The 12,997-nt window shown below is 38.0% G+C and overlaps 1 protein-coding gene across 1 annotated transcript in view; it reads left to right on the top strand.

Annotated features, from left to right (window-relative positions):
• Positions 1-12,672, top strand: part of STK31 (serine/threonine kinase 31) — a 40,003-nt gene extending 27,331 nt beyond the window's left edge. Inside the window, 9 exon segments of the mRNA XM_068405249.1 lie at positions 335-436; positions 1,408-1,488; positions 1,852-1,977; positions 2,675-2,800; positions 3,018-3,104; positions 3,959-4,108; positions 5,876-6,001; positions 7,926-7,994; positions 12,454-12,672. Coding sequence (XP_068261350.1) covers positions 335-436; positions 1,408-1,488; positions 1,852-1,977; positions 2,675-2,800; positions 3,018-3,104; positions 3,959-4,108; positions 5,876-6,001; positions 7,926-7,994; positions 12,454-12,672 — 1,086 coding nt within the window.
• The last annotated feature ends 325 nt before the right edge of the window (positions 12,673-12,997 follow it).

The following is a 12,997-nucleotide window of genomic DNA, read 5'->3' as shown; positions in this document are numbered from 1 at the left end:
TGCCATTGCTGGGAGGTGAAGGATGTTGCTGTTACGATTATATGTGATCAACTAATTAAAAAAAAATGCTCTTTGACTTAGGAAACAAGTAGGCAAAGGGCTAGAACATTTGGTCTGTCATGTAAATAAAGGGAACACTTTCTCAGTGATTAGGTTTTAAGAGATTCTCTTGGGTTTCCAGGAAGGAGACTGAGTAAAATATGCATTTGAGAATATGTTCAACTCCAGAACTGTGATATGGAAGCTGTTTTTTAATCCAGGTATAGTAGGTTGCCGTTGTTTGGTATAATAGCAGAATGAGAATTATACACTAACTTTGTTATTCCTAATGCAGTCTGATGACTACAGTGAGTTTGAAATGACGCGAATAAAAGAGGAAATTGCTGATCTGCGAAATAGGGTTCTTCAGGAAATATACAAGGAACAAGAAGAATATGTAAGTATTAAACTACTTAGGCAACTAAAACCTGTATGAGGCACATCTGCATTTCAGTTACTTTAATGTGTGCTCTGGGTAAAATAAGAAGTGTGATTTTTATAGTGTTGAATGTTAAGATGGCCCTTTTTTGGTGAAACCTATGGGAGAAGGCATGGAGGCTGAACAATTTTATCTCTTTTTGAACGTTAATTTCTTCAGACCTTGCCCCCCTTCCCCCCTCCATAAGGGGGTGAGGTGAGAAAAAATGTGAGCTGTAGTTCTTAACCAAGAAGAGCTGCAGGTGAAAGGGTAAGCACAGTTGCTGAAGAAAGACTGTATTTCTTGCAAGAAGGAGAACTGTTTCCTTATGACTGAGTTAAAACAGGCTTTTACTCTGAAGTGAAGAAGATCACACTTTCTCTAAGTCCTCTATATGGAGGTAAGAATCAGAAACCATTGCCTTATGAGTGAGTAAAAGGGCACCAGGATTTGTGGTAGGGATATACTTACTTCTGCAGGCGTAGCATTTGTGTGTAACAGTTACCTTGCAACATTACAGCTCTGCGGGGTCTGGAGAAGCATGAGATGCTGGCCTGGTCTGTTACTACTTGATTTTTATCTTCCATCACTTACCTGTAGTGAAGTTGTTTTCCTTTGTTTGGGCCTACTCAAACCTCTTGTAGAAAAGATGAAATGCTTTCTGTGATAGTGCCTGGGGTGTTTGGGGCCTTAACACTACCCACCCTCAGAGCTTTCAAAAATCTATCCGTATTGAACTGCTATATTCATGTTGTGTGTGTTGGTTTGTCTTTTTTTTTTTTTTTTTTTTTTAAAAAAAAAATAGTGTTACTTTGAATGATGTTGAAGGAGGTACAGTCATGGTTAATGTACATGTGAATGTCCTGCGTATACATTGCAAATATCTGTGTATATTTATATATGTCTGAAACTAGTGACCTGAAGCTGTGGGCCTTGTTTCCTTCATTTAGGAAAAGCTTACGTATTTGGTACAGAAATGGTTCCCTGAGTTACCACTTCTTTATCCAGAAGCAGGAATTCTAAACTATATGGTAAGCAGAGACTGTATTTGAATGCACTGTCATTTATTGTTTTGGGCACTATCAAGGCTCTGCACCAACAATGCTCTACGCAGTCTCTGTCCATTTGGGAGACATATACCCTGAGCATTGTTTGGTGTGGTGGTCTTCTTTCTCCCGCTCATGGGGGGGGGATGTTCAAGGAATGCATTTCATTAGCTGCCTCATCATGGCCAGCCTTGGTAACAGATGCTGTAACTTTTTAACATGTCCCAGCTGGTTTTGTGCTTTGCTAAGTTGATTGAGGAAGAGGAGAGGTAGTAGAAGCTTCTGAATCTTACCAGCTGTTAAATGCTGTGTGCTTACCCCGGATATCTGCATGTGCATGTGCTTCAGAACTCTGGTGGACTTCTGACACGCAGCCTGGAGCGAGACCTTTTGGATGCTGGGCCCATGAAGGAACTGAGCATGAAGCGACCTTTAGTGTGTTCAGAAATTCAGGGCCAGAAGGTTCTTTTAAAGGTAATGTTGGCACTGGCTTTCAGTTAGCACTGCAGATGAGACCTTGGCTTATTAACGTGCTGATTCTGAATGAACTCTGCTGTTTCCTTTATATCTCTGTGTTTAACAGCCCTTCTATGATGGCAGATTTTTTTGGGGGGGCCTGTAGAACATGAAGCATTATTTTCCTTCTGGATTGCTTCTGTGTTGCTTACTACTTTTTTTCACTTCTTTGAGGACTGCTGTAGTGAACAGTGCTTCCTCTTTACTGTCTGTCCTTTCTGGTGTCTGGTGGACCTTTTTCCTGTTCATTAATCCTGTCTCTTTGCAGATGCTGGTTTTTCTTCCTGATGATTTCACTGAGAAATTTCGGGAACTGCTGCTTTTCCCTTGCTCTGCTTCTCTGCCAATCTGCTAACAATTCGGAAACCAGGGGACGTAGTATTATGAGAGGCAGAGTTGTAAATATTCTTCTTGCTTTTGACTTAGCTTATTTAAATCTCAGATTAGAGATTCGCTCTGTGTTTTGTTGGTACAGACTTTCTAAGAGTTAATAAGAAAATGTGGGAACAGTCTGACAGTTGGAATTGAGTTTTGTGTTAAGTAGAAGAGTAAGTTATTTGGCATCGAACAGTATGCATTTCTTTAATTAAAAAAATAATACAATAATGTTACAGGCATTAGGAGTAATAGCTTGGGTATCTGTTTTGTTTTTAAGGGATACTCTGTAGGTGTAAGCTCAGAAGTAAAAGTGATAGAAAGAGTTGCCAAGTATCACAGAGCTTGGGATCAGCAGAAGGAGAAATCTGGACTGTTACAACTGTTGTTCCTTCTTTTCTGCAAGGCAAGATTCAAATTGATGATCCTGATTTCTGGTTTAAGATGAAAGACTTGCCGTTGGACCTTAAAGCTTTAACAGATTTTAAATTGGACAGTTTAGATAAACTGTCCACTTAGTAAACATAATGAATTGATTTATCACGCATCTAGTGCATGTTAACTTCCCAATATTCCTAGTATTTGAAACAATCTTTTTTTCCTTTTTTTTGTTGTTGTTGAAGTCTGATCCTTTAGTATATTTAATGGTTCCGTACTACCCAGGAGCAAGTCTGACAGCTTTACAGGCTGATACACTTTTAACTTTAGAAGTAAGTATAACTGCTTAGACTATCAGTATTTTATTTTGTATGTTTTTGAACTGAACTCTTAATTGTTTTGCTGTATCTTATGGTGCTGATGGTGTTTCACCAGTGTACTTCCTTTGGTGGCTGATAGTGACTGTACAGAGTTGCACAGGGTAGCTTGACTGGCATTCTTAGCATCTGGTCAGGCAGTAGTTTATAACTTTCTAAAAGAGATTTTGCTTGGATACACTTTTTTTGTTTTATTGAAATTAATGCCTCAGCTGTATTACTAGTACATTTTTTAAGTACTGGAGTTGAACATGTTAGATGTTCAGGCACAGCCATTTCTGTATTGAAGTTTTAGAGGACTCCTGTGTGTGTAATTTTTTTTTTTTGTACTCTCCTCCCTCAGCTCATCCCCCTCCTTTTCCTTTCCCTCCTCCCCATACAGCCTATAGGCAGTTTGGATAGTCATCCTTTCTCAAAGAAGCAATAGCTAGAAGCCAATACAGTCTTGTCTCTAGTTCTGTTTGATGACTTGAAGCTTCTGTTTGCTGACTTGGACCTACTTGTAAAGGTCCAAGTTGCATGTTTTTTTGTTTGTTGTGTTCCCTCCCTGCCCCCCCCCCCCCACTTTTTCATGTTAGTGATTTGTTAATTGGTGACTGCATTTTTTTTTTTCTGCCTGGCTGTGCAAGTGATAATAATCTTACTTGGAATTAATCCATACTTTGTAAAATGGAATTGGCATGAGCTTTGAATGTGTAAAAATGTTAAAAAAAAAAAAAGTCTTAGTTCTGGATAGAAACCTACGTGATAACTGTGCTTTGTGTTTTCTGTATCTATCTTTGTAATAACCACCCAAATTAAATAATTAGGAGGCATTAAAAGTGATGAAAGGAGTGGCCCAAGGTCTACAAACATTGCGTGGAGCTAATGTAGTACATGGATCTCTGCATGGAAATAATATTTTTGCTGTGAATTGAAAACAAGGAATCCTTGGAGACTTTGATTTCACGAAATCAGGGGTAAAAAAAAACTTTTAGTGACTTTCAGTCAGAATTATGTATCAAAACAGACAACTGTGTTTGCAATTTAAAAGATCTACTGATAAACATTATGCTTAGCAGTGAGACTTCTGTTTCGTATTCTGAATAGGGTTGGGCAGTATGAGTCTTGTTGAAATTTTTGTAAACCCAATCTAATCTTGGAGGGGAAAAAAAATTACTGAATGTGGGCTCTGGTTAAGCAAAACAGTGGAACAAAAAAGAGAAATTGCAGTAGTTGTTTGTTGGCTGTCTGTTTTGTATATTTAATAGTAACCAGTATCATCAGAGGTGAGAGTAAGAACTCCTGTTTGAAGAAGGGCTAGTCAAGCTGTTCTGAAGTCTTTGCCGTTCTGTTTGATGAGTAATGCGGTTCTAGTGTGTGTTTTAATCTGTCATGGTATTTGGTAAATTAACAGGATTTTACATATTGCCTACATATACCTCTACTTATATGTACTTCTGATTTACTCCTCAATTTCTGTACTAAAGAATTTCATAGTTATTCTTGGAGAAAATCTAATATTCTTTAAGAATGCAAGCTATTTTCTTACTGTTCGTTGTGTTTGCATAGCAAAATCTCCAATAATGGTATCTCTTTTGTAGTCACCTTTTGACTTTCTAAACTCAAGTTGTTTGAGCTAAAACATTTTTGTGCTAGAGGTCTGCTTCATCCTTATTTCATTTTTTAATAGTAATATATATTATAATACTATGTATTATTAATATAATTAATATAAATAAGTGTTCTCAATGAAACTTACTTTTATTTCAGCTTTAGAAATGCATTATCTGTTAATCTCATGAAAAGTGTCAAATATTTGGACATCAAGGTGTGCTTCCCTAGTAATAAATTTCGATTTTCAATATGCTAAAGAGAGATACTTTAAAAAATCTTTGACAGCTGAATATTCTGAAAGGTCATACTCAGTATAGAAAGTATCATTGTGAAAATTGCAAGAGCTGAGGAAGACTTTCCTTCTCTTTACTCCTTCCTGCAGGTATGAGCTGTGCTGAAATGAGCAGCTCATGTGTGATAGAACAGGAAAGCTCCACCCATGGTTCACAGCCTGGATCCAGTTTGTGTCTTATCTATAGGGGTGTCAGTACTGCTCAGTGCTTGTACTTTCTGCATGATCACAGATGCATGAGTGGAGCTGGTAACTGATGCATTAGCGAGTACTCTTGGCAATCTGGAGACTACTCTTCAGTGTGGCTGTAGCTGGTGCTGGCTGCTGTCTTGAAGGGGGATAGAAAGTCAGGGTCTAGCTAGCTTTTATTTTGACATTAGACAGTCCTAAAATATGCTGGAAAGAGGAGGGAGGAGGCAGCTAGACCAGAAAGGCAGAGAAGAAAAAATAGGAAGGCTGGCAGAACTGAACTTAAGAACTAAAGTCCTCTAAAATAGTGATGAATGCCTTTTAATAGTTGTGATTTTTTACTAATTTGAGAAGTTTTGCAATTTGTATTCTTTACTGCCTTATGAGTTTTAATAGTTCTAGTATGGAGTAAAACCTGCCATCCTTATTCTTCTATTACAGTTACAGATGATAGCTGTGTGACATTATCTCTTTTTTCCTTTACACTGTACTTTGATCAATAAAGGAAGATTTTGCATTTCAATGTTAGTCAGCACAGAACTCTGTGGTAAAGTTGTCTGACGCATTAAAAGGGAGAGGGAGATACATCTGCTTCAATGTGCTGTTGGTCTTGCTTGAAATCACAGGTACAATTTTTTTTTTCCCTTAGGAGCAACGTGCTGCTGCAAACACTATGGTTGTCAGTACCCTGAGCTTAGTTTCCCCTGAACTGAAAATGGGGCAGCCAGCTTCTCCAGCCTCTGACATGTATGCTTATGGCTGCCTTCTGTTCTGGGTATGTTATGGCTTCTAGGAGAGTTTCTAGTAATATTATGGAACTGCAGCAGGCTTATAAAGAACAATAAATATTATCTCCAACTTATGCTTTGAGCTATTTTGGTGAAATAAGTGTTCATATTTTCAGCTGAGTGGTAGATGTGAAATGAATGGGAGTTACAATTATAGGCAGAAGACTGCATTTTTCTGTAAAATATACAATGAATTGGTATAGTAATATGAACAAAAATTACGCTCTTGTTCCTTGTGCTGTGGATTGTCAGTTCTTACTGCACTTCCTGTTAACTCCTTGTGAGCCTTTTTTTCTTCTTTTTTTTGTGACCGTGCCCCCGAGGGATTACCCAAATCAAAAGAGAGGGAAGATGAAGGCAAGGATGGGACTGTCATATGCTTTTTTGCTGGCAACAGTGCTTAGATAGGTGTTTTGTTTCTTAGTGCATGTTATGCCAGGGAGGAGAAAGCAATCTACTTTCCTCTGTTAGGTGGTATGTTGCACAGCATCTCCATCTCCTTTTTGTCTTCTGGCACTGTATTCTGCCTCCCCAACTCAGGGTGTCAGTGCCATGTGTTCTGAATGGGAAAATTTCAAATCTCCCAGACTTGAAAAGCCACAATCTACCCAGCAACTGCTGATGTTCCCAGGCATTGATTTTGCACGAGCGCTTGATATATTGGAACTGGTTCACTGAGTACCAGTTGGAGCTCCAGATACATGGGGGTCTTCCTGGGAAACACTGGCAGTTCCATCAGCTGCACAGTGATGGCCTCAGTAATCCCTTCTGTGCTGTAGCGTCTTAAAACCACTTCCTAACGGGGACAAAAACCGCAAGTTGATAGGTAGCCACTGTCAGTTATCTGTGCTGAGAAGATGAAGCTTGTTCATATAAAATGCACTCTTCATTATGTTTTATTCCCATTTTAGGAAGCAGTTGCTTAAAATTAAATAGTTTTTCTACTGAAACTGATGAACTAAAGTGTAGCTTAATATCATAGATGTTTATAATTTATTAACATAGTATGATTTGGTTAGAACACTTTCAGTACCACTACTCTACTTTTTAAAAGTAGAAGTGAGATAAAAAAAAAAGGGTTCACAAATGGCTAGCTCTGCTTGAAAAGAATATCTGGGATGCAGCAAGATCGGCATTCTTCTGAAACCTCATCCAAGTTTGCAGCTGAATTTCAGATTAATCCACATGTAACTAATCTTCAGCTCAGACTTGGTGTTCTGTTGATCATTTTATGGAAAATTCTAGCTCAAGGGTTAGTATTATGTTCAGCAGTTTCCAGTTTCATGTTGGGCATCTGAAATTGTGTTTTCCCTCGTTAAACAGCAGTGCCACTTCTAAAAATTGAGACAGTGGTTTTCTGAGTTCTCTGCTGATCTGTGTCACAAGAGCCCGGCACTGACTAAACACATACTTCCTTTTGCTGCCTATGTAGTTGTTCAGAATAGAGGTATTTTCAGCTTAACCTGCAGGCAGGGTTTTAAACAATGCTGTGCTCAGGTATGGTTCTAGGCAATAGTAAAGATGGGAAATTTTACTTTGTTTATGGGTACAGGGTTCACGTTTGTCTGTTAGAGTGCACTTACCCCTCAGCATTTCTTAAAGGAGATTGTATAACTAAACGTAAAGCTTGGGCATGGGCTTTGAGTCATGTTTTTACAAGTCTCTTCATTTTGACCTCTGAAAGTTTCTTCTGATACTATTTTTTTCCCCTTGTTTCTGTGAAAGGGGAACTTGAGCCCCTTGCATGTTTTACCCTACTGCGAGCTTAGGAAAAAAGCCTTTCTCTGCCATTTTCCCATAACACTCCATTTTCACTTGAAACCTCCAGTCTCCTTCACTGATGTTTGGTTTTGTTAAACTAAAGGGAAAAAAACCACCAGTGTTATGCATTATGTATCTTTTCATTTACAGCTTTGTGTTCAAAACCAGGAGTTTGGCATAAAAGAAGATGGAACACCTGAGATGGACGTGGTTGTCATGGTATGTTAATTGTCAGAAGAGGAAGTTTAGATTGCTCTTGTTTAGAAGTGGTTAATAGATACTTTTTTTTAAAGCCAGACATTTCATTGTAAGTGCTGGGTTGAGAAAATTTTCTTAACTGACTATTTGGGTAATTCTAAATAACGTGCACAAATAAAATGATGTCTGAGAAGGTAGAACACCTCAGAGTTTTCTTAATATTTAACTCTGACCTAAGGAGGAGCAGCTTCTTTACAGGTAACTATTAATTGAATGACACCAAGTTACAGACTTGGGGAATAAGTCATTGAGATACAGCCTCAAAGGAGGTATTTGAATTAGGAACCTACCTTTTTTTGAAGTCAGGGAAGTTGACTTTGTTCATCTGTCTTCCTCCATAATGATAGCACAGTGCTTGAGCGTTAATAAAACAGACAAATTCCATGGTAATCACTTAAATGCAGTTGTAAAAGTGTATTGTGCCCTATATTCTTTGGTTTGTGGGATTTTGTGTGAAACAAACTTTCTATGCCTCTGAAACAAATGTACAGATATAAGCGGACCCTGCATGATACAAATTTGTGTTGCTGCTTTCATTCTTTCTACTCTCAACTGTTGTTCTCTGTCTATTGTATGCCAGCAACTGTTGTCACCTTGAACTCTATTTTCAGTCCCTTTTTTGAAACTTATCATTGCCCAGTATCTCAGTGACTCTTTGAGAATGCAAAGCAGACCTGCATGCCTTCATGTTTCCCAACTTAGGTCTCCAACTTTGAAGCTGATCCTTTGCTAACTTATCTGTCTCTTGGATGGTAATCATAAGCAGATAATCTTATGGCTGCCTCTCTGTATGCCTTAGTTACCTGAGTGCTTGTCTTTCCTTGGGCCAGGAGTTGTTAAGACCTTTTTCTTGCCTGCTTTCAACCTCTTCTACCTTTGCTACAGAGAGTTCCTTTTCCTCCTTATGAAAATTGGAATAACAAAAGACATACCACCACATATAGTTTAAAGAAATTAACTTTTTCAAATCATTAGCCTTTCCAGACTAGTTTCAGCTTCATACTTTTTGCTGTACTTCTGCCTGTAGACTTATTGGGTGCTTTGCTCTTGTCCTGTGTCCCTCCCATCTCCCTTGAGTGGATTGCCCTTGTGTTTTTTAATCTGTATGGACTACTTCTCATATCATCCTTATTCTGTTGATCTTACTTTAAGTGAGAGTTTACTGCTTTATCTAGATTTGAGAAGGCCATGAAACTCCTTAGATTGAACCTTATGCTGTTACTAAAAAACCTGCAAGCAGGTGACTCTGTTCAGCCTTTAAGTGAAGCCTTAGGTTAGGGATAGAATTTTCTCAGGAATATAGGGAGGAGTTAGAGGTTAATCCCAATATTTGCCAGAAAAGTAGAAAAATACTTTAAATGGAAAAGTAGAAGACAAAGCAGTGGAGTTGCTGTTGGTCAGCTAAATTTGGGTTGTTTTGTCAAGGGAAAAAGAAACCCAAATAATAAATCCCTCTTTATTGGTAATACTTGTGTATTAATAATTTGTCTGCTTTGCAGATATAACTGTTAAAGCATGGGGCTAAATTACTCGAGTTGTGTTCACTATGAGCTTAGTGTATCCTGTTTACTGTGTTTAGGTTAAGAAACTGTCATGATACAGTACCAGCCTAACACAGTTGTATTGGTTCCAGTGTCCAGGCAGGGTAGCTTGTGTATCACTGCATAACACAGTACTGTAAATGATCTTGTTTTATTAGATGACTCTTATCCTGTACAGTATGTCTTTTAATAACTTCATTTCAACAGTGTTCTCTGGTGATGAAAGCATTACTGATAAAGCACAGGACTGTCTACCAAATCCCTCTGCAAAATTATTTCCAGTGTGACACTACCATGGAAAATAAAAGAATAAAACATGCAGCATTTGAGCAGGGAGGTGATCCTGTAAATAGTGTTTCTTATCGTGCATTTTAATTGCTTGGTTTCTTATTAAAAATCAAGTGAATCTCATGAAACACACAATACTATAGGAAAGAAGATTCGTTACTTTATGATTCACTATCAGGGCTAACTAGGGGGTTTAAAATGTATTCCACAAAACTTGTACAGAACTGTCTGCTCAGTGCATCATTCAGGATTATGCATATTAATCCTTAGATACCGAAAAACCTAACTTTCTTTCATGCGTAAGGGAAACTTAATTGTTCAAGAAAGTAGAAAATATTTCTTGGGACATTAAAAATAGGAGTTGGTTAGCTTCTGTTTTCCATAAAATTTCTGCTGTGATGTTCTACAAATAAGGTCTGAAGTATACAAATCAAAGTTTAAATGGCCAGTTTCAGGGTTTTATACTTCTGTGTTCTTCTGTAGCAGGTACATTCCAAAGTGCAAACAGCTGCCTTTATCTCAAGGACAATTAGTGAATTTAGCCATTATTGTTCTTAGCAGGGATTAATTAATTTTACAGCTTTTAATAAGAGCAAGTTTCTTTAACTTTTTTCCCTGATGAGAAGAAATAGCATTTGATTTTGACCTTGTAAGGTGATACAATCCTAATCAATATATCATTGTTGGCAGTTTTTAAGGATTCATCCTGGATGCATGTACTTGCGTGTGCACCAGCCACCAAAGTCCACTGGAAAGCAATCTGTGCTGCCTGCAGCGCACAGGAGCACACATGAGAGTTTTACTAAGAAATGTAATACTAATAGATATCTTTCAGCTGTTTCTTGGGGAATCTTTTAGACCTCTGGCTGTTAATCCTTGTCCCAGTTCTTGGGGAAAAATCTGTTTTGCTTTTAAGTGCTTTATCTATAATCAGCTTATTCAGAATTAATCTCCATGCCCATCTGCAGGCTCTTGACAGGCTGGTAATTTCCCTTCCATCTCACTCTCCTGCCTGGAGGAGTTGCATACTTGCAACTAGTAAAATTTTTATTGTTATCAGCAAATGTAAAATTGCCACAGGAAAATAACGTTAAGCTTTAAAACAGGGATGTTAATGTTAGGTAACTGTTGAGGAAAAGCAAAGTTTAGAGATAAGGTCTTGTAGCCACTCATTGAGCCATGCCAGGCTTCAGTGTTCAGTGTGTTTCTGCATCCAGTTTTGCGTATTTTTTAAAAAAAAAGTAAGTAAGAGCAAACACAATGAAATGGTGTAAACACTATGAAATGTTGTCCCACAGCAGTATTCCTTATGGAATCAATTTTCAGTTTCCTTATTGCAAGAAGATGGTGAGAAGGGGATATTTGTTGTTGACAGACATTTGATAGTATAGTGAAATGAAAATATAGAAGTACAAAGCTTTTCAAGCTCTTTAAATGCTCAGACTTGCTTCACTTTTAATTTTGCAGAGGAAGTGTGTAGTCATGGTTCACTCCTGTATTTCATTGCGCATGTTTGGATCTTCTTAACTAGAGATTTTCCTTTGAGCATTTTAAATGTTCTATAAACATTTAACAATCCTTTATGGTGTAAAATCAACAGTTTTCAGATCTCATCTTTTCACCCAGATTTCACATAATTTGGGGAGTGTCTAATTCTCCAGAGTCACTCTGATAATTAGTTGAAGAGTTGGAAATTGTCTGCTTGTTTCTGTCTTCAAGTTTTTGACTACTTGTGTACATTCCTTTGCCTCACAGTGATTCTTCTGTGTGGGTGAAATGGGGATACGTGAGAGGTGTACAGGTATCTTGTGCTTTGCTGCTTTATTGACCCTGGTCAGAGGTGTTGCTGGCTTCGAGACTGTGCACAAGCAAGCCTTCTTATGGAAAGATTCTGTTCCCATTGAGTTTTGTTAATCTAGATCTCTAGATCAGCATTTGAGATTGTCTGTCTTGCAGTCCTCTTGTCCAAATGCAGTGTGTGCTTTTCCTCCCTCAACTGCTGATACTTATGCATATGTGTAGCAGCTGTGTTTTTATTAAAGTTTTGTGTATGGAGTCTAGCACTGTTAATGTGCTAAACATTTGGGCACATATCCCTTCTGATAAATCCAAAGAGCCTAAGTATAAGTGATGGGTTAATAGCAAAATAGCTGCTGTTGATTTAGAGCCCATTAATTTGGTGTTCTTTCTTTGTGCGTGCTCTTGTAGAGAGATAAAGCAATATGACAAAAGTTAAAAGATTAAGTTGTGGAGGGTGAGTGACACCTGTTCTCTTCCTTCTCAGTAGAAAGACCAACTTCAGTATTTCTCTAACTTATAGTAGTTCAGTGAATTGATATTTTAAAATATAATAACTCACGCTCTTCTGTGAAATCTGCTGGCACCAGGTTGACAGAGCTGGTGCCGAACGCTTGCTTTTATTTTGTTGTTAATGAGCACTATGACTATCAAGTGTTGCTGACCATTGGGAATGTTATGGTACAACCTTTTGTGAGGGCTTTGGGCCCTAAGCACTGACAAGATGTGTTCATCAAATACTTGGTTGTTATTTGTTTTGCTTACTGATGAAATCCTTCTCCCTCTGTTTGTAGGATGATAAAGTTAAATCTCTTCTCCTGAATTTGTTCTGCTGTAACAGACTGACAGCTGAGCAGGTGCTGAGGGATGATTGCTTCCTTGTAGTTGATGTGATTCCAGTTTTACCACAACGAGGTGAAGGCCATGATCCACGTGAAGAACATGATTTTGAGGAGACAGATGAAAAAAAAATGTGGTTAACTGAGGAGAATGGAGCAAACCCTACTCAATAGATGAGGAACTTTTCCATCAGGTGTTTGATTGAGACTTCTGGTTTTGTTTGGTTTTGAAATTGTTGTCCTGATTTGAAATCTCAAAATATAAAAGGTTTGGTAGGTGCAGTCGTGTTTGGTGATTACACAATCTTCGCTGCATTTTCTTTTAAGTACATTTTATTCTAAAAAAGTGTTCAGGGGTTTAAGTGTGGTGTTACTGATTGTGTTCTTAGTTTGTCCATTATGTAGGCTTTAGATTTACAGAGAGTAGTCTTGTTAGATGCCAGAGATATTTAAGATTAAGCTGTAGTGACTTGTTTTTGTATCCAGCTTTCTATCCCTC

The sequence above is a fragment of the Nyctibius grandis genome, chromosome 7 (genome assembly GCF_013368605.1).
Source record: "Nyctibius grandis isolate bNycGra1 chromosome 7, bNycGra1.pri, whole genome shotgun sequence".
Lineage (NCBI taxonomy): Eukaryota > Metazoa > Chordata > Aves > Nyctibiiformes > Nyctibiidae > Nyctibius > Nyctibius grandis.
This window is presented reverse-complemented; position numbering and strand designations above follow the sequence as displayed.